At 36.7% G+C, this 20216-nt stretch overlaps 2 protein-coding genes across 3 annotated transcripts in view; one reads left to right on the forward strand and one right to left on the reverse strand.

The window, feature by feature from the left end:
* Window positions 1-20216, forward strand: part of LOC144957268 (mRNA turnover protein 4 homolog) — a 524240-nt gene that overhangs the window by 366804 nt on the left and 137220 nt on the right. The gene's annotated exons all lie outside the window — the stretch shown is intronic.
* Window positions 487-20216, reverse strand: part of LOC144957263 (uncharacterized) — a 31029-nt gene continuing 11299 nt past the window's right edge. The window contains exons 5-11 of the mRNA XM_078888348.1: window positions 19031-19213; window positions 15588-15710; window positions 14774-14897; window positions 12313-12457; window positions 11209-11393; window positions 8587-8674; window positions 487-6613 (exon numbers count right to left, since the gene is read on the reverse strand). Coding sequence (XP_078744474.1) covers window positions 6493-6613; window positions 8587-8674; window positions 11209-11393; window positions 12313-12457; window positions 14774-14897; window positions 15588-15710; window positions 19031-19213 — 969 coding nt within the window. The 3' untranslated portion in view covers window positions 487-6492. The remainder of the gene's footprint in view (window positions 6614-8586; window positions 8675-11208; window positions 11394-12312; window positions 12458-14773; window positions 14898-15587; window positions 15711-19030; window positions 19214-20216) is intronic.

Below are 20216 nucleotides of genomic sequence, written 5' to 3' on the forward strand. Positions count from 1 at the left end.
AAGTGGGAACTTGATGGAAATCAGCTCATTTTACGTCCAGAACCCGTTATCGGGGCAGTTTGGACTACCTACTATAAGTCTCATTCGGACACAAGCACAAAATCCAACAAGGAGGAATACACTCAGATGCTTACATCATACATTAAAAATAAATATAATAATACATAACAGAGAGATGATTTACATGGAAAAAAATATCTCTCAAAACAATAACTATGCATTTGACTGTTTCCCTCCCAGCCAGGACTCGGGCCAGGGCCAGGACAAAACCAAGTAATCTCATTCCAAGACAAAGACAGAAAGCATGTTGGAAAACAGATATAAGGGGATAGAAGACACAGTATGTACCTCCCTGCCCGCTATGGGAGGTCAGGATCCCCACCCAGATTCACTGTAACAAATAAGAACTTTGGACCTTTTCTAATCTAAGAATTAGTATTTTTTCTTTAACATGCAGAAATAGAAAGTAACCCCAAGTTTCATATTTATTAATGCTATGCGTTTAGTTGGATTTTTTAAAAAAATCACAACATCTGCCAGCCAGATATGCCACCATACCAACACACAAAACTATTTGTAACCGTAAAAGTTTTTAGTCTGATTTATACAATTAAGTGAGAGCTACTCATAAAAATGGCTGGCTAAAAAAAAAAGAACAAAGAGCTGAGTGACGTCAATTTCATTACTTCTATAGCAATAAAATTCAATTTCTAGCACTTAGCTAATTCCGGTATAATACACTTAGGGACGCAGGGTCACAAAGGAAAAAAAAAATAATAATAAAAATTAGCTCACGATGTTTTTCCAAATCAACTAGAAAAAAAAAAAAAATTTTAATTGAGCTTTATATAGCGCAATATCCACTAAATGTGCTCAAAGCGCTTTACAAGGGGTCCCTGGTCAACAGCAACATTTAACATGTCAGACGGGACAACTAAGCAATTTTACTGTTCACTCATTTGTTTGAAAAAAAAAAAAATAACAAAAAATTCAAGAACAAATTATGTACACACTTACATTCACTTACATATACTAAAGCCGAAAGAGCAGGATATTAACACAGTTGTGTTATCATCTCTTTAAAAATGTGTAATATCATTATTGTTTTATCACAAATAGAAAAAATGAATGAACTTGATTTTTATCAGAATTTTCTAAAAAGACAAAAAGGTCTCTGTAACGCTTATAAGTCCAAAAATAATCGAACAGAAAAGAAGATATTTCACAAAAAAGGATCAAAATATGATAAAATAGCTAAAATATCTCTTTTTTAAAAACAATTAACGCATTCAAATATTCTGCTGAGCATGTGTAAATAGCAACTTAAAAAAAAACAATGAAAATAGCTTAGAAGCTTGGATTTAATTCCCAAAGACAAATGACATGGAATTTTCAGGTGTCTCATTCACTGTGGCAACAAAACACGCTTGTGATTCGGCTTTTAGGTTTTGTCCATCCTGTTATGTTGATAAAGTTGAAAATAAAAATCAGCTGTACTCGGAAAGAACATGTGCTTCAAATTTTAGTCATGAAACTCGTTTTTTTTAAATATCGATTGAATAACTGACTCTCATCTAGGCAAAAGTTCTCAAACCTGGGGTTTGAGAGTTTTTCCGAGACGAGGGTCATTTTAATAAATCGATATTTGAAGAATGATTTTCCTATCCAAAATTTTAAATATATGTTTTTTCAGCGAAAGACAGAAATGTCCATCATTATTTGTCTTCGTAAATTGAATTGTAGCTTTTATATATTTTAATCATTATTTACGTCTTCAACTTTCAAGCTGCAACATTTGCCAAACACAACATTTTTTTTTTTTAATGGCATATTAATTTTGTAATCTTCGGGTCAATGGAAACAGAAAAAATTTAACTTAAAAAAAGGTCTGAATCAAAATTCAAACAATTCATATAAAAATAAAGGCTTGATGCAGGTATAAATTGAAACGTGATTTTACCCATTTTCAAAGCTAAGTTCCAAAAGGTCGTTTTTTAACATTCTCATCCACAAAATTACTCCTGTGCTAAGTTATTTTGAAAAACTATGGAATAAAATTTGTTTATTGAAAATTGAACCAAAACCTGACGATCAAACATCAAAATTAAGGTACGTTATCCCTTTTTAAACGTTTTAAAAAGATAAAGCTACTAGAGTTCTTATACTAGACCAACAATCGGGTTTTTTTCCTAATTAACCCTGAGAAACAGATAACAACAGAATTATTCCATAATTTTTAAAAATAGCTTAGTATTTATGCTATGCATTTATGTAAAATACTCACAACATCCGCCAGCCAAATTAAGCATACCAAACATAAAACTGTGTGTAACCTTTAATGTTTATAGTCTTGACTGGTATAATTTAGTAAGATCTAATCACTAACTTGCTGTCTAAAAATAATATCAAAGAGCTGAGACGACGACAACTTTCCTTCTGTTGGATAAAGTTTATGGCGACTGTTACAAAAACGACATTTTGGACAGTTTCAACAATTACTTTATATTTTTTTTGCACATGAAAATATCTAAATTCATTTCTTGTAAGTATAAAAAAAAACTTTGGCCATGCTGTTTTATATCTGTCATGGATATGTGTGTGTGTGTGTGTGTGTGTGTGTGTGTGTCTATACATATCTTAAATCAAATTAATAGGGAATACATATGAATTCTCTGTCATGTAATGTATGTTGTATTCAAAAATAAACTGTCTTGACTTATTACATCTTAGATTCTGTCCATTATAAAAGTAAAGTTATGTTTTATCATCAAATAACTTCTACTCTACTACAACACTGCCATTCATTCATTGTGGCCAAAAAAAAACTTGCATTCTAAACATGAATTCATTACAGGTCTTGTTTTCAAATAAATAATTGGAATGTGTTTTCAACGACAACAGAAAAATCAAAGGGGGGGGGGGGGGAAAGATAATTGACGCAACTCAATTTCTCTCGACCAATGAGTGAGTATAGTCCGAATAAATTGCACTATTTTGTAAAGTAAAAAATAGTCATGTCATTCGCTATAAAATATACCCTGATGAGCAAAAAGTTGGTAGTTTGTAAATGTATGTTTGTAAATATTCTTTGCTTACAAAAAAGTGGAAAAAGTCTTCAGGTGGAGCCAATACAGTACAGCATACTCTCTTTTCAACTATGCCCATCCAAAGCCTTTCCACCTTTCACCTTTTCATTCGTATTTTTACGATCCCAGACTTAAGACAGCACCAACTGCTCTCCAAATATTCTTTACAGATTTTGTCTTATAGTAATATTTCCAATATACAAAATGAATGGGTTACATTTGCATACAGACATTTTGAACTGGGGAATTGAAATGAATCAAAATAGTTTGTGTAGATAGGGACTGTGTGTGACAAGAAGTGATCAAACATCTAAATTTAGCACAGATTATGCTTCTTGTAGGTTTAGCAAGGTCCTTTTTTTTTTATGGCAACTTTAAAGGAAAATATAAGTGTGTATTGTATATCCATGACTTCTGTGGCAAACTGTTCAAAATGAGGAAAACCAGACTATTCAGAAGATGAAAAAAAAAAAAAAAATTTAATCGTCGATATAACAGTTTGAAGGACTTGGAAGGCATTGTCTGTCCCATGACAAAATAAAGCATTTCAACTGAATAGTTTTACCCAATATTTAACAACGTGATGTGTCATTAGTTGAGGAGTGACGTTGGTCCACGGGTCAAGGTTCAGAGTTCAATTTGCCTGAAAGATACACCAACAAGGCCAGTTTGCCTAAAACAGATGCAAATACCCATCATCTTAACCTTAAGTGACCTAACAATAAGTCAAAATGCCTGCGGTCATTTATTATGATTATAAACAAAATACTGGCCCTTAGTCTAAAATTAGTAAAACGCACATTCTCGAAGTTAACATTTGTACAGTTTGCGATTTTTTTTTTTTGTTTGTTGCTTTAGGTCTCTTCCAACACAATTGAGGTTATATGAGAGACCGCTGAAACAAAAAAACAAGCAATCTAACAAAAATAGTACAAATGTAAATCAAAATCATAACCTAAAGATATCATAAGCTAAATTATAAATAACCAAGAACAAACAGGCAGAAGATTTACAGAAAAAAAAATATCCCTGTCAAAAATACAATCACAAACCAAAGAAGCAGGATAGGCTAGTAAAGAGAAGAAGAAACGACATCACTATCGGATCGTACACCCATGCGAACATCATAGGTATATGATTCAAGGGTGATGCTCCCATCCAACCACCCACTGTTTGCGATTGAAACCATCAATATGGTGTAAGGATTTTTGTGCCTTTTACAATACAGGAATGATTGTTAGACATTTACGTATGGCATATGACAACATATTTTATAATAAAAAATATTGACTAAGCTATGGAAAAATTGGAATACCAAAATTTAAAAAATACAATTTTAAAAAGCACCAAGCAGGGAAAGAAAACATACCACATGAATTCCTATCATTTGCAAAGAGCCCTGAAAAAATACCTCCAATACTTTTACCAAGAACTAAATGAGCTTATGCTCAATCCTCAATATTCCATAAAATATGGTCACTAGTATATTCCATAAAATATTGTCACTAGTATATTCCATAAAATATTGTCACTAGTATATTCCATAAAATATGGTCACTAGTATATTCCATAAAATATTGTCACTAGTATATTCCATAAAATATGGTCACTAGTATATTCCATAAAATATGGTCACTAGTATATTCCATAAAATATTGTCACTAGTATATTCCATAAAATATTGATGTAATTGTTATGCTAACCGTTGTGATTTTCTTTTCACAGGTATGTGCCAGATATTTATTTAGTATTTTTTTTTTTTTGGGGGGGGGGGGGGGGGTTTCAGACCATCTAAATTTTACATCATGACACAAAATAAAAAAGCTTAGAGTTCGGCTAGTCACCAGTTTGAATATTAATAGGTATGGAGAGATAACTGACAAATGAAAAAAATATCTCCTCTCGTATTGAGATAATTCCATCAACCGATTCCCTCTCTGCAAAAAACCTCCAGGCATGTCATAACTAAACCCAAGTGAAACAAAGATCTGAGCCAAGAGTGGTTGATTTTATATGTATGGGACTATGTAAATGTTGCTGCTCGAAGCTCGAAGAAATAAATAATAATGTGAAGTTGAATGTTGTTTGTTTGTTTTGTTTTTAAGGGTTTTACAGCGCTTGCAACACATTTAGGTTATATCAGGGCCAGTAAAAAGGAAGAAAATGGGATAGTAAAAAGTTCTAGAATTACAATTGAAGCATCCAAGAGAAAGTAAGACATAGGGGAACTGGGAACAAATAGGGATCAGATGTAGATTCCAAGAGCATACCACCAATGTACTTAGTTTGAGATCACCTATAAGTCTCATCCGGACACAAGCACAAAATCCAACAAAGAGGAATACACTCAAATGCTTACATAATACATTAAAAAATAACAAATATACTAATACATAACAGAGAGATGATTTACAATGAAAAAAATATCATCTCCCAAAACAATAACTATGCATTTGACTGTTTCCCTCCCAGCCAGGACTCCAACCAGGGCCAAGAAAAAAACCAAGTAATCTCAATTCCAAGACAAAGACAGAAAGCATGTTGGAAAACAGATATAAGGGGATAGAAGACACAGTGTGTACCTCCTTGCCCGCTATGGGAGGTCAGGATCCCCACCCAGGAAGTTGAATGTAAGCTTCAATTTAATTACAAAAACAGATCAAATGAACGTTTCGGGTTTCCCCTTTATCAACAAAACAGGATGAATGAAACAACACATAGATGTCCTATGAACTCGGTGAGGCAAAGATGTAGGAGGTAAGAGAAGACGACAAGAATGTAGATTGATGGTGAATCTGCCAGATCGGGATTTCCTTTGTTCCCATAATATTCTAATAGGAATTCCAACCACCAATGGGATAGAGGTTGTACGAAAGAAGCCACAGCGGAGGTTAGTAGTCAGGGCCCTTGCTTTTAATAGGAGTTATGCGGTACCTTCAATCAATGCACGTTTCCCATATTTTATGACACATTGTGGTTTGCCAAAATTATTAACAAAACTACGACTTGCAAAGAACGATTTTCTTCTTTTTAAGAAAGTCAACTAATCGTGACTTGCTCTTTATAATGTCTTCTTATTATTAGGATTGGAAATTTAATAAAAATAAAAAAAATAAAAGGGGGGAATAACTCCCAGTTTTGAAAACCTAATAACAATTATTCCAATTTAAATAGTTCGATTGTTCAACGTGTTTGGGTTATTTCTGAGCCTGGGTAAACAACAATTACTATACGAATGACACACACACAACACACACTGAAAATAGGTCACATTCTCAATAATTATGGATTTGTCATAGCTACCAAAAATTCAAAACAAAAAAAAAACAAACAAAAACAATAATCTGTTAACATTTCTCACAAAAAAAAACACCGACAGCAACTGGCCTCATCACCAACATCATCATCATAAATAACCCTGGGCCGGTGTCCGTGAGAAAAGTAGCTTGTGTAGAGTCTCCTTGTCCCTAATCACATCCGGGAATAGATGCTGTATGAAGGTATCCAAGAGGTGGTAGATTAAGTGTCTGGGGATTGGAATCAAAGAAACAATGTTATCCACATGTAAACAAATAAAGAAATGAATGATTGCATAAAGGAAAGAATAAATGAATGAATAATAATAGATAAATAATAATAAATAATAAATAAATAAATAAATAATTAAATAAATAAATAATAATAAATAAATCAAAAAAAAAAAATAAATAAAATAAAAAATAAATAAAAAAAAAAAAAAGAAAATAATGAATAAGCCAATGAAATATCATACATAAAGAAATGAATGAACAAATGAAGGGATAAATAAATGGATGAGTAAATGGATAAATAAATAAATAAATAATAGCAACCCTTAAGGGCAAATCACTAAACGTGTGACAGCTTACGTAGTGTGAAGCGGACAATAACAATTTCTTGCTACCCTTTGGACAGGACCAGTCTATCAAGTACTTGCAAGATCTAAAATAAAAAAAACGCTACTCATTCACTTCCGTGAACAGGAGGGGGGGGGGTTCAAAATTTCTCACCGAATCAATGGCCCCCTTCATGTGTGAGGTGAAATTCATTCCAACATAACACTAAACAAAAGGGCCTAATGCCTCTGAAGGACTTTTTATTTTTTAAAACTTTTTTAATGTAATTTGTAATGAATTCCATAAATATATGGAAAAGTCAACAACCCCGAATTATACTAAAATTTTATAATCTAAAAAAACAAAAACAAACTTGAGCGTTTATATAGCGCAATATCCACCAAACGTGCTCAAAGTGCTTTACATATAAAGGGTCCATGGACAAAAGCAACAGTTAACATAAAGAATGAGACATGACACCTGTTAGGCGATATTACAATTTTTTATCTAAGCTAACAGTTCCTATTTAAGCACCAGTTCATCCCGACATAATACAGTCCACTCAGAATAATCGCAACTCGGTTAATTGCAACTTTCAGTTAATCGCAACATTTCCCAAGAAACGGAATTAATTCTATTTAAAAGTAACGGGTTAATTGCAACAAATTCGGAACAAATTTTCAATCTCAAAAGGAGACAAATTCAAGAAATCAATGAAACAAAATCTCATGATTAGATTTCATCATGGGTGAAATCATGACACGTTGAAGAATCGAGAGTGGGCGGGGTTTAATGCTACAGAAGTGTGTCACCACTCTATTAGAGACAAAAGAAGGCAGAGCTTTGCAGTACAGGTTTGTGCTGTCATTGGTGACCATTAGATATGAGGTAGTGGGCTGGGCATGGTTTAGACAATAGGTAGACGATGACAGTTGTGAGGAGAGACTGAGCGATGACATCCTTTGTTTTGTGATTGACATTGTGACCAACGGGTTTGGTGAGAGCTTACTGTCTCTCATCACGGCTAATTTCTTGGACTCTTACAAATGTTGAGAACAAAAAGTAAAAGTGAATCCAATCTTAAGAGGTCGGCTTGCATCAAAGCTACTTTTGCTTGTCAAAATCTATACAGGCCTGCCATATATTTTTTATTCCAATCATATAGCTCAGTCTGAGGTGGACTTAGAACCATGTTTACATCAACTGGTTTGAGTTTACCATATATGTGTAAAATGTTGCAACAGTGGACTGGAAACTCAACTTCGCAACATTTTCGCTGATCCAAAGGTGTTGCGATTATCCGGAGTGGACTGTACTACTACTTCTACTACTACTACTACTACTACTACTACTACTACTACTACTACTACTAATACTACTAATACTACTACCACTACTACTACTACTACTACTACTACTATTACTATTACTACTACAACTACTAATACGACTACTACTCCTACTAATACTACTACTACTACTACTGTTTCTGCTACTGCTGTTGTGCTGTCATTAGGTTAATCGCAACATTTTCACTGATCCCAAGGTGTTACAATTATCCGGCGTGGATTGTACTATTCTGGGATGGCTGGTTACGTATATCTAAGCTATCTTCACTCTTTATCAAATCATACAATGGATCCAACCTGTTGAGTCTCTCATTCTGGAGAGTTCCCAGAAAAACATCAATCATCACTTCAAACTCCTCTTGGCCAAGGACAACTCGGACTGGAGCTGGGGACAAAAATATACACAGTATTAAACTTTGTTTAATTTAAGGGTGTTATGGCCCCTGCAAAACATGAATAAATAAAATAAATAAAATTCCCTTTATTCATCCGAAGGGGAAATTTGTCTTTAGGGTATCTTCCAAGGGAAGGCTGGAATAACCCAGGCGTCAGTCGCAGTGCAGCACTGCAAAGTGAGCTAGGGCGAGGTGACTTGCTCAAGGCCACACAACGAGGCGGGGTAGTCAAACTCAGTACTTTTTGGGTACCAAGCAAAGCCCGTATCGCTGAGCCACACTGTCATAGGTCATATCAGCGCCAGTAAAAAGGAAGAAAATTGGAGAATGAAAACATTCTAGATATGCAATTAAAAGGACTTGAGGAAAAAGAAAGACAAAGGGGAATGGTTCAAATAGGGAACAGATGTAAATTCCAAGAGCACACTATCAATTTACTTAGTTTGAGATCTCCTAAAAGTCATACTCAGACACCAGCACAAGATTCCATTAAGAGAAATACACTCAAATGTTTACAAATCATATGTTAAAAAAAAAAAAAAATTTTTTTTTTTTTAATTAAAAAAATAAAAAATTACACATCAAAGAGGTAATTTACAAGGAAAAAAATATCATCTCCCAAAACTATAACTTCACATTCGACTGTTTCCTTCCCAGCCAAGAACTCCGGCCTGGGTCAGGACAAAACTTATTCCAAGACAAAGACAGAAAGCAATTGGAAAACAGATAAAGGGGCATAGAAGACACAGCAAGTACCTCCCTGCCAACTATGGGAGGTCGGAAACCCCACCCGGCAATATTAACCTCTTTCACTTCCTGGGTAGTACTAGTAATCGAAGTAGAAGTAGTGGTAATAATAGTGGTGGTAGCAGTGGTAGCCGAGGCAACACTGACATCAAAGACAAAGGGAATATTTTGTAAGACTATTAATTTTATGGCATATGGGTAATTCGGTAAAATTGAGTTCGTGACAGTAATATTCTTGAGCCAAACGGCCATTTTCTATCTGGATTTATGACTCAAAGTCAATAAATAAATGTTTTATTCCCCCCAAAGAAAGATATATACGACTATATGATAGATTAAAAGATATAGGAGAAATTATTTTTTTGCTTTCTTGTAAAAAAATTTTGTTTACAGCTATGTTGTTTTGTTTTTGTTTTTAAGGGTTTTACGGCGCTTGCAACACATTTAGGTTATATCAGCGCCAGTAAAAAGGAAGAAAATGGGATAGTAAAAAGTTCTAGAATTACAATTCAAGCACCCAAGAAAAAGTAAGACATAGGGGAACTGGGAACAAATAGGGATCAGATGTAGATTCCAAGAGCATACCACCAATGTACTTAGTTTGAGACCACCTATAAGTCTCATCCAGACACAAGCACAAAATCCAACAGAGAGGAATACACTCAAATGCCTACATTATACATTAAAATTACAATAATACATTACAGAGAGATGATTTACAATCATCTCCCAAAACAATAACTATGCATTTGACTGTTTCCCTCCCATCTAGGACTCCGGCAAGGGCCAGGACAAAACCAAGTAATCTCATGCCAAGACAAAGACAGAAAACAAGTTGGAAAACAGATATAAGGGGATAGAAGATACAGTATGTACCCCCCTGCCCACCATGGGAGGTCAGGATCCCAACCCAGGTTTACAGCTATGCGACCCTCTGTCTTATGACAGCACAACAGCAGTAGCAGAAACAGTAGTAGTAGTAGTAGTGGTTGTAGTAGTAGTAGAAGTAGTAGTAGTAGTGGTGGTATTAGTAGAAGTAGTAGTAGTGGTGGTAGTAGTAGTAGTAGTAGTAGTAGTAGTAGTAGTAGTAGTAGTAGTAGTAGTAGTAGTAGTGGTGGTATTAGTAGAAGTAGTAGTAGTGGTGGTAGTAGTAGTAGTGGTGGTAGTAGTAGTAGTAGTAGTAGTAGTAGTAGTAGTAGTAGTAAACATGTTCCAAGGTAGATAATCCTAGTTTGCTTATAAAGTCATCCAGATAACAAGAGTTATGTCCTTTGTGTTATCGAGCAGACAATAAAATTCTCAATGACGAGTCAAATTCTTGAGGAAAAAAAAAAGCAAAAATATTTGAGAGGGGGGGGGGGGGGGGGGAAATCTCAACTTCTAGAAAAAGGAAGTCCTGATAGCTCAGTTGGTAGAGCATTTGCTTCACACACACAAAGTGACTGAGATCGATCCTGGGTGCAGTCATGATTTTTTTTTCTGGTTTCCCCACCCCGTCCCATGTCCACCCAGGAGTTATTCAATAGCTGGGTTTGTGAGATCTGGTAGAAAGTACTTTGCGATAGACTCGCATCCTATCCAGAGGGTAGCAAGCAATTGCTATTGTCCGTTTCACGCTATAGAAACCGGGATAAACTTCGACTCCATGGACCAAATAACTCTGAAGGACTTTTGGGTTTTTTTAATCTTCAGGAAAAAAAAATTTTTAATGTACATCCGTTATTTTTTTGAAAAATGTTACTATAAAATTCTTTTTTTTAAAAAACAAATTAATTACCAGGGAAAAACTGTATGAGGCATCGTTTGGCCTGTTGCCTCGTGACCTCCTTTTGGGCATCCGATTTGGCCGGTCTCGACTCGGTCCACAGCTGGCCTTGGGGCCAAATCGTGTGTCGCACCAGGCGTAGGTAGGTCACCAGCTGGGAGTTGGACGTCAGGTCGGAGATTTTCTCCTCTAAATAGCTGGTTGGTTGGTAGCAGGAAAAAGAAATTAAAGAAAAGGTAATTAATTAATTATGCTTATTGTTTGATATGAAGCATTTATCCTTTGTTTGTTAGCACATTTCATGTGGTACTAATGATGATGATGAAAATAATAATAATAATAATAATAATAATAATAATAATAATAATAATAATAATAATAATAATAATAATAATAATAATAATAATAATAATAATAGAAGAAGAAGAAGAAGAACAATAATAATAATAATAATAATAATAATAATAATAATAATAATAATAATAATAGTAATATAATAATAATAATAATAATAATAATAATAATAATAATAATAATAATAATAATAATAATAATAATAATAATAATAATAATAACAATAAATATAAATAATAATAACAACAACAACATTAATAACAAAAGAAATAGCAAAAAAACAAACAAAAAAACATGATGCTGATGATGATTATAATGTTGAGGAAGAGGAGGAAGAGGAGGTCCTATGTGCTACCCTTAGTCAGTGACCACTTGTAAAGCGCTTTGAGCTCCTTTCAGTGGATATTGCGCTTTATCAATGAAAATGACCTTTTCTTCTTTTTCTTATTTAATGCTATATTTCATCCAAAAAAAAGTTGTTGGTGTTGTGCGTGTTGTAGCAATTGGTCTCCAGCGAGGGATTTCAAGGACACGACGTGACGCTTGCTACATGAAAAAGTGGGGGCTGGCTGAGACTAGTTTTGTGTACATGTGGATGCTCAGACCAGACAATGGAGCACATCCTGGCCTTAGAGAACGCCAGGATGGGCCCAGCTGCACTGAAAATGACCAAAGAGTCTGCTCCACAGATGCTGTGGAGTGGGTTCGGTGTTGGAGCGACAAGCTATGATGATGATGATGATCAGAAAAAAAAAGGCAAACCTGTTTAAAACTTTCCCCATGACAGTTCTCACTGCCGTCATTACACTCTCTTTGCACAACCAATGGTCACGACCTTGAAGACCTTGAGCCACGAGGTCAAGGACAGCATTACTGAGGTCATGAGGATCTCCCGGCATGTCATCATCTGTTTAGAAGAAACATGAGTAAAATAATGATATTCAAAGGCTCTGAAGAAAAGAAGCATTTCACATTCCACAGTTTCTGATTCTGTAGCTGTAATATAGAGAAAAAGAAAAAAAAATGGTGGAAAAAATACAAAACATTACATATAACTAGCTCTTTCAGCGCCATTGGCCACACTGTGCGGCCAGAGCAGAATCTGTTCTACTGGCAACTGGCTGCACAGTGCGGCCAGTCTTGAAATGCAAAAACAATAATGTAATCGAGTCCTACTTTCAACAAAAGTACTATAAATTGAACGAAAGGTATCATTCATTTCATTCAATTGGCCCTAGGGGGGGTATTTTAATTGAGATTTTGCGCCAAATTCGATGTCACTTTGTCTTAGCTTGTCATTTTCATGCCTGTGTCAGCCATTTTGTGACAGAAATGTGAATATATCCTCAGCGCTGAAAGAGTTAATACTTATTATTTCCAAAAACTTTCAAGGGTTTTATAGCACTTTAGATAAGTTTAGTTCATTTCAATTCCAGTTGTTTTTTTTTGTTTTTTTTTTTTTAAGGAAACTCCAGGGTACAGTGCAACTGTTTCAGGTTCCTCAAAGTACTTTGAAATAGAAAAAAATTAATTATAAAGATACTGAGGAGTTCTAGATCTGAATGTAAAATGCTATGTGGTCTTGTGGTATGTGATACTAGCTTTCAGATCGGAAGGTCCTGGGTTCGAGCCTTGCTCGGCGCATAGTTGAGTCCTTGGAAAGACTCTTTACTCACATTCTCTCACAGTACTCAGGTGTAAATAGAGTACCTAGCCAACAACGTTGTCTCTGAAAAAAATTGTATTATCGCCTAACAGGCGTTCTTTTTCAGGCGTCACGTGTTACTGTTGGTCAGGGACCCTTTGTAAAGCACTTTGAGCACTTTGAGTGGATATTGCGCTATATAAAAGCTCAAATTAAAAAAAAAAATAATAAAAATATTTAAATAATAATTAAAACAAAACAAGACTGGTTCAAACTGGGCACAAAAGATTCCACGAGCAATCCACCGATGTGCCTATTTTGACATCATCTAAAAGTTAGCCCCGGGCGGTACCAAATCTTCTCATTGTCGATAAATTACCGGTAATCCTTGGCCAGTATCGTTGTTCTCAATACCGGTAATCCTTGGCCAGTATCGTTGTTCTCAATACTGGTAATCCTTGGCCAGTATCGTTGTTCTCAATACCGGTAATTCTTGGCCAGTATCGTTGTTCTCAATACCAGTAATCCTTGGCCAGTATCGTTGTTCTCAATACCGGTAATTCCCGATAATAATTCTCATTGCCGATGATTTGTTATCGACAATGCAGAGTTTGGAGAGCACTGTTGTTTTTTGTTTGTTTTTGTTTTTGTTGGGTTTTTTTTTTTTTTTTTGCAGTTTTAATTACTTTATTTTTTTGTTCTCTTTTAATTCAATGTTTCCACTTTTTGTTTGTTGTTAATGTCATATATTGTTTAATATTTTTTCATTACCATAATATGCATATTCTAACAGAATAGTGGAGTGTTAGAGTATCGAGACGAGGTTGCTTAGTGTTGATAAATTATCAGTAAGGCTGTTACGGGTATTACTGGTACTCAGTACCGGTACCGCTCCGCACTACTGAAAGTCCCATCCATGCACAAAGCAAAGGATGCCGCTCATGAAGAACACACTTAGATGTTTATAAAGTAGAGATTAAAAATCTATAAATGAAAATAGTACATAACAGAAAGATGATTTACAAGAGAATAAATATCCAACTCTCAAAAAGGGGGGGGAACCATACAATCAACTGCCTTCCTTTCAGTTAAGGATCCCCTCCCCAGGACCATGAAAAGAACGAGCAATGCAATGCCAATCTAGAACAGAGACTAAAGCAATGTGCAAAGGGACTACAAAAATAAATGGGGATAGAAGACATAGCAATGGTGACCTTCTGTCAGCCTTGGGCAGTCAAAAGAACCCACCATGTGTGTGTGTGTGTGTGTCTGTCTGTGTGTGTGTATGTCTGCGCATCTGGGTGTGCATGTGCAAAATGACGAGGCTTACCAGGGTTCGAGTCTCGAACGGCGCATAGTTGAGTCCTTGGAAAAGACTCTTTACTCACATTCTCTCACCGTACTCAGGTGTAAAATGAGTACCTGGTCGTTAACAGCGTTGTTTCTGTCCCAAAAAATTGTAATATCGCCTAACAGGCGACATGTCCTGTCCCACATGTTAAGTGTTGCTGTTGTAAAGCGCTTTGAGCACGATCAGTGGATATTGCGCTAATTAAAAGCTTAAATTTCTTTTTTTACCTGTCAGATTTTCATCACTGCCCGATGACCTTGACCTCTGTACACTGGCATTGGGACCCTTTGATATAAGGTCCAAAACCTTGTCTATTTCCTGCTGGTACGTTTCTTGAATTGTATCAGAGCTCTGGAAAATTTTTTTACAATAAGCAATCATGTTTCCAAATATCAATGTGATAAATTAGGGAGCAGGCACTGGTGTAAGATAAACATCTGAAAAAAAAAGTTTGTATGAAGCAGTGCCAGACAAAACAGAGAAAATTACAAGAAAAAAAAAATAATTCCAAAAAATACTGCTACTACTACTACTACTACTACTGCTACGACGACGATGACGAAGACTACTAACTACTACTACTCTACTACTACTACTACTACTACTACTACTACTACTAGTGATGACTACCTTCAAGTCTTTGATGACCTGTGACACGTTGATATAGTCAGTATATATAGTCAAAATACTGCTACTACTACTACTACTACTACTACTACTACTACTACTACTACTACTACTACTACTACTACTACTACTACTAGTGATGACTACCTTCAAGTCTTTGATGACCTGTGACACGTTGATATAGTCAGTATATATAGTCAAAATACTGCTGCTACTACTACTACTACTACTACTACTACTACTACTACTACTACTACTACTACTACTACTACTACTACTACTACTACTACTAGTGATGACTACCTTCAAGTCTTTGATGACCTGTGACACGTTGATATAGTCAGTATATATAGTCAAAATACTACTACTACTACTACTACTACCACTACTACTACTACTACTAGTGATGACTACCTTCAAGTCTTTGATGACCTGTGACACGTTGATATAGTCAGTCTTCCCTCCCGTACCGAGACCATTGTTGCCAGATACTGCGTTGTGACAGGCATCAGAGAAAACGCTACCAGTTGCCTCATTCTATATGAAAAATCATTGAAAATTAATGCAAACAAACACAAACATTTATTTTGATCTTGTAAAACAAACTTAAAATTTTTTTTTTAAAAGAGGGGGGAAACAAACATGTCACTTTTGTTTCAGTAATTGAACAAAAAAAACAATAGCACCATATATTGATCATATTAGTGCCTAATGAACAAAGATTGATTTTATATGTGTGGCTTCAACTGTATCCGATTTATTTAAAATTCCATTAATGTAACACATAATAATAATAATAATAATAATAATAATAATAATAATAATAATAATAATAATAATAATAATATAATAATAATAATAATAATAATAATATACGATGATCGAGATGATGATGATGATGATGAATATGATAATAATAATATAATAAATAATAATAATAATAAGAAGAAGAGAAGAAGAAGAAGAAGAAGAAGAAGAAGAAGAAGAAGAAGAAGAAGAAGAAGAAGAAGAGAGAAGAAGAAGAAGAAGAAGAAGAAGAAGAAGAAGAAGAAGAAGAAGAAGAAGAAGAATAATAATAATAATAATAATAATAATAATAATAATAATAATAATAATAATGATAATAAATCAAATTTATATAGCACCAGTCTCCACCTAACATATTCAATGGCGTTTCACAAGACATACGTGATATGAGAATTTTAAGAAAATTAAATTAATGTTAAATTTTGAAATATTAAGCGAATGTTAATCTAAAATATTCGGTCTTCAGTCTAGACCTAAAGCACTCAGTTGTATGAGCTCTTCTGGTAAAGACTAAGGGAAATAATTCCAGATTGATGGTGCGGCAAAGTAAAATTTGTTGTTTGTTTGTTTTTAAGGGTTTTACGGCGCTTGCAACAAATTTAGGTTATATCAGCGCCAGTAAAAAGGAAGAAAATGGGATAGTAAAAAGTTCTGGAATTACAATTAAAGCACCCAAGAAAACGTAAGACAAAAGGGGAACTAGGAACAAATAGGGATCAGATGTAGAATCCAAGAGCATACCACCAATGTACTTAGTTTGAGATCACCTATAAGTCTCATCCGGACACAAGCACAAAATCCAACAAAGAGGAATACACTCAAATGCTTACATTATACATTAAAAATAAATATAATAATACATAACAGAGAGATGATTTACAAGGAAAAAAATATCATCTCCCAAAACAATAACTATGCATTCGATTGTTTCCCTCCCAGCCAGGACTCCGAACAGGGCCAAGTAATCCCATTCCAAGACTAAAGACAGAAAGCATGTTGGAAAATAGATATAAGGGGATAGAAGACACAGTGTGTACCTCCCTGCCCACTATGGGAGGTCAGGATCCCCACCCAGATATAAAGGGATAGAAGACACAGTGTGTACCTCCCTGCCCACTATGGGAGGTCAGGATCCCCACCCAGATATAAAGGGATAGAAGACACAGTGTGTACCTCGCGGCCCACTATGGGAGGTCAGGATCCCCACCCAGATATAAGGGGATAGAAGACACAGTGTGTACCTCCCTGCCCACTATGGGAGGTCAGGATCCCCACCCAGATATAAGGGGATAGAAGACACAGTGTGTACCTCCCTGCCCACTATGGGAGGTCAGGATCCCCACCCAGATATAAAGGGATAGAAGACACAGTGTGTACCTCCCTGCCCACTATGGGAGGTCAGGATCCCCACCCAGATATAAGGGGATAGAAGACACAGTGTGTACCTCCCTGCCCACTATGGGAGGTCAGGATCCCCACCCAGATATAAAGGGATAGAAGACACAGTGTGTACCTCCCTGCCCACTATGGGAGGTCAGGATCCCCACCCAGATATAAAGGGATAGAAGACACAGTGTGTACCTCCCTGCCCACTATGGGAGGTCAGGATCCCCACCCAGATATAAGGGGATAGAAGACACAGTGTGTACCTCCCTGCCCACTATGGGAGGTCAGGATCCCCACCCAGATATAAAGGGATAGAAGACACAGTGTGTACCTCCCTGCCCACTATGGGAGGTCAGGATCCCCACCCAGATATAAGGGGATAGAAGACACAGTGTGTACCTCCCTGCCCACTATGGGAGGTCAGGATCCCCACCCAGATATAAGGGGATAGAAGACACAGTGTGTACCTCCCTGCCCACTATGGGAGGTCAGGATCCCCACCCAGATATAAAGGGATAGAAGACACAGTGTGTACCTCCCTGCCCACTATGGGAGGTCAGGATCCCCACCCAGATATAAAGGGATAGAAGACACAGTGTGTACCTCCCTGCCCACTATGGGAGGTCAGGATCCCCACCCAGATATAAAGGGATAGAAGACACAGTGTGTACCTCCCTGCCCACTATGGGAGGTCAGGATCCCCACCCAGATATAAAGGGATAGAAGACACAGTGTGTACCTCCCTGCCCACTATGGGAGGTCAGATCCCCACCCAGATATAAGGGGATAGAAGACACAGTGTGTACCTCCCTGCCCACTATGGGAGGTCAGGATCCCCACCCAGATATAAGGGGATAGAAGACACAGTGTGTACCTCCCTGCCCACTATGGGAGGTCAGGATCCCCACCCAGATATAAAGGGGATAGAAGACACAGTGTGTACCTCCCTGCCCACTATGGGAGGTCAGGATCCCCACCCAGATATAAAGGGGATAGAAGACACAGTGTGTACCTCCCTGCCCACTATGGGAGGTCAGGATCCCCACCCAGATATAAGGGGATAGAAGACACAGTGTGTACCTCCCTGCCCACTATGGGAGGTCAGGATCCCCACCCAGATATAAAGGGATAGAAGACACAGTATGTACCTCTATGGGAGGTCAGGATCCCCACCCAGATATAAAGGGATAGAAGACACAGTGTGTACCTCCCTGCCCACTATGGGAGGTCAGATCCCCACCCAGATATAAGGGGATAGAAGACACAGTGTGTACCTCCCTGCCCACTATGGGAGGTCAGGATCCCCACCCAGATATAAGGGGATAGAAGACACAGTGTGTACCTCCCTGCCCACTATGGGAGGTCAGGATCCCCACCCAGATATAAAGGGGATAGAAGACACAGTGTGTACCTCCCTGCCCACTATGGGAGGTCAGGATCCCCACCCAGATATAAAGGGGATAGAAGACACAGTGTGTACCTCCCTGCCCACTATGGGAGGTCAGGATCCCCACCCAGATATAAGGGGATAGAAGACACAGTGTGTACCTCCCTGCCCACTATGGGAGGTCAGGATCCCCACCCAGATATAAAGGGATAGAAGACACAGTATGTACCTCTATGGGAGGTCAGGATCCCCACCCAGCACATGAGAAACTACTCACCCCGTGCCCGTCAAAGTCAAACTCCACCTCTATAGAGTCAGCATCAATCACTTCAACTTGGGGTACTTGACCCGTCTTCTCCTGGGTCGCATCACGACCTCTCAACCCTGACATGACCTCCTGGGGAATGTTGGGAAGGGACTTCAGTTTGTCCACCACTTCAGACATGCCCCGCATGAACATCTGGAGATAGAAGACCCAAAAAATTTTTTTAAAAGATTGAAAGATCAATCTGTGATGACAACGGCGATATGTCAAAAAGGAGGTAAAATATATCGGTGCGGCTGTGTGGTCAAGTGATATGACACTCGCTTTCGGATAGGGAGGTCCTGGGTTCGAGCCTCACTCTGCACACAGTTGAGTCCTTGGAAAAGGCTCTTTACTCACATTCTCTCACCGTACTCAGGTGTAAAATGAGTGCCTGGCCGTTAACAGCGTTTTCTCTGTTCAAAAAATAATATAATATCGCCTTACAGGCGTTATGTTGTCCTAAATGTTAAATGTTGCTGTTGGACAGGGACTCCTTGTAAAGCGCTTTGAGAACGTTTAGTGGATATTGCGCTATATAAAAAAAGCTCGATATCGGTCCATCTGGCAAACTCAAACAAAATGAAAGATTATAAGTATACAATATCATAGTAATGTAACATTAAATAACATAATTCTTTTTTGTAAATATTTCATAAATAGTCCTTTTCCAAATATAATTTTAAAGTCTTACAATATAAATCATACCACTTGTTACATCAAAAGATTATGATATACTTATGGCCAAAAGACCAGAAAGCACTTTTTAAAAACTTTCCAAAGCACACTAGAGTACCATTGTTTGTTTTTTAAGGATTTTACGGCGCATTTCGGTCATATCAGCACCAGTAAAAAGGAAGAAAATTGGATGGTAAAGACATTCTAGGTGTACAATTAAAAGGACTTGAGGAAAAAGTAAGACAAAGGGGAATGGTTCAAATGGGGAATAGATATAGTTTCCAAGAGCACACTATCAGTGCACTTAGTTTGAGATTACCTAAATGGTTCACCCACAGACCAGCACAAAATCCCACTAAGAGGAATACACTCAAATGTTAACAAATCATAACTTAATAAAAAATTAAAAAAAAAAAAAATAATAAAAAAACAGAACTTACCTGATTTGAAAGGAAAGAAAAATATCATCTCCCAAAACTAT

Source organism: Berghia stephanieae, chromosome 11, assembly GCF_034508935.2.
Source record: "Berghia stephanieae isolate SIO BIC M18660-M18661 chromosome 11, UCSD_Bste_1.3, whole genome shotgun sequence".
In the NCBI taxonomy this organism is placed as follows: Eukaryota; Metazoa; Mollusca; class Gastropoda; order Nudibranchia; family Aeolidiidae; genus Berghia; species Berghia stephanieae.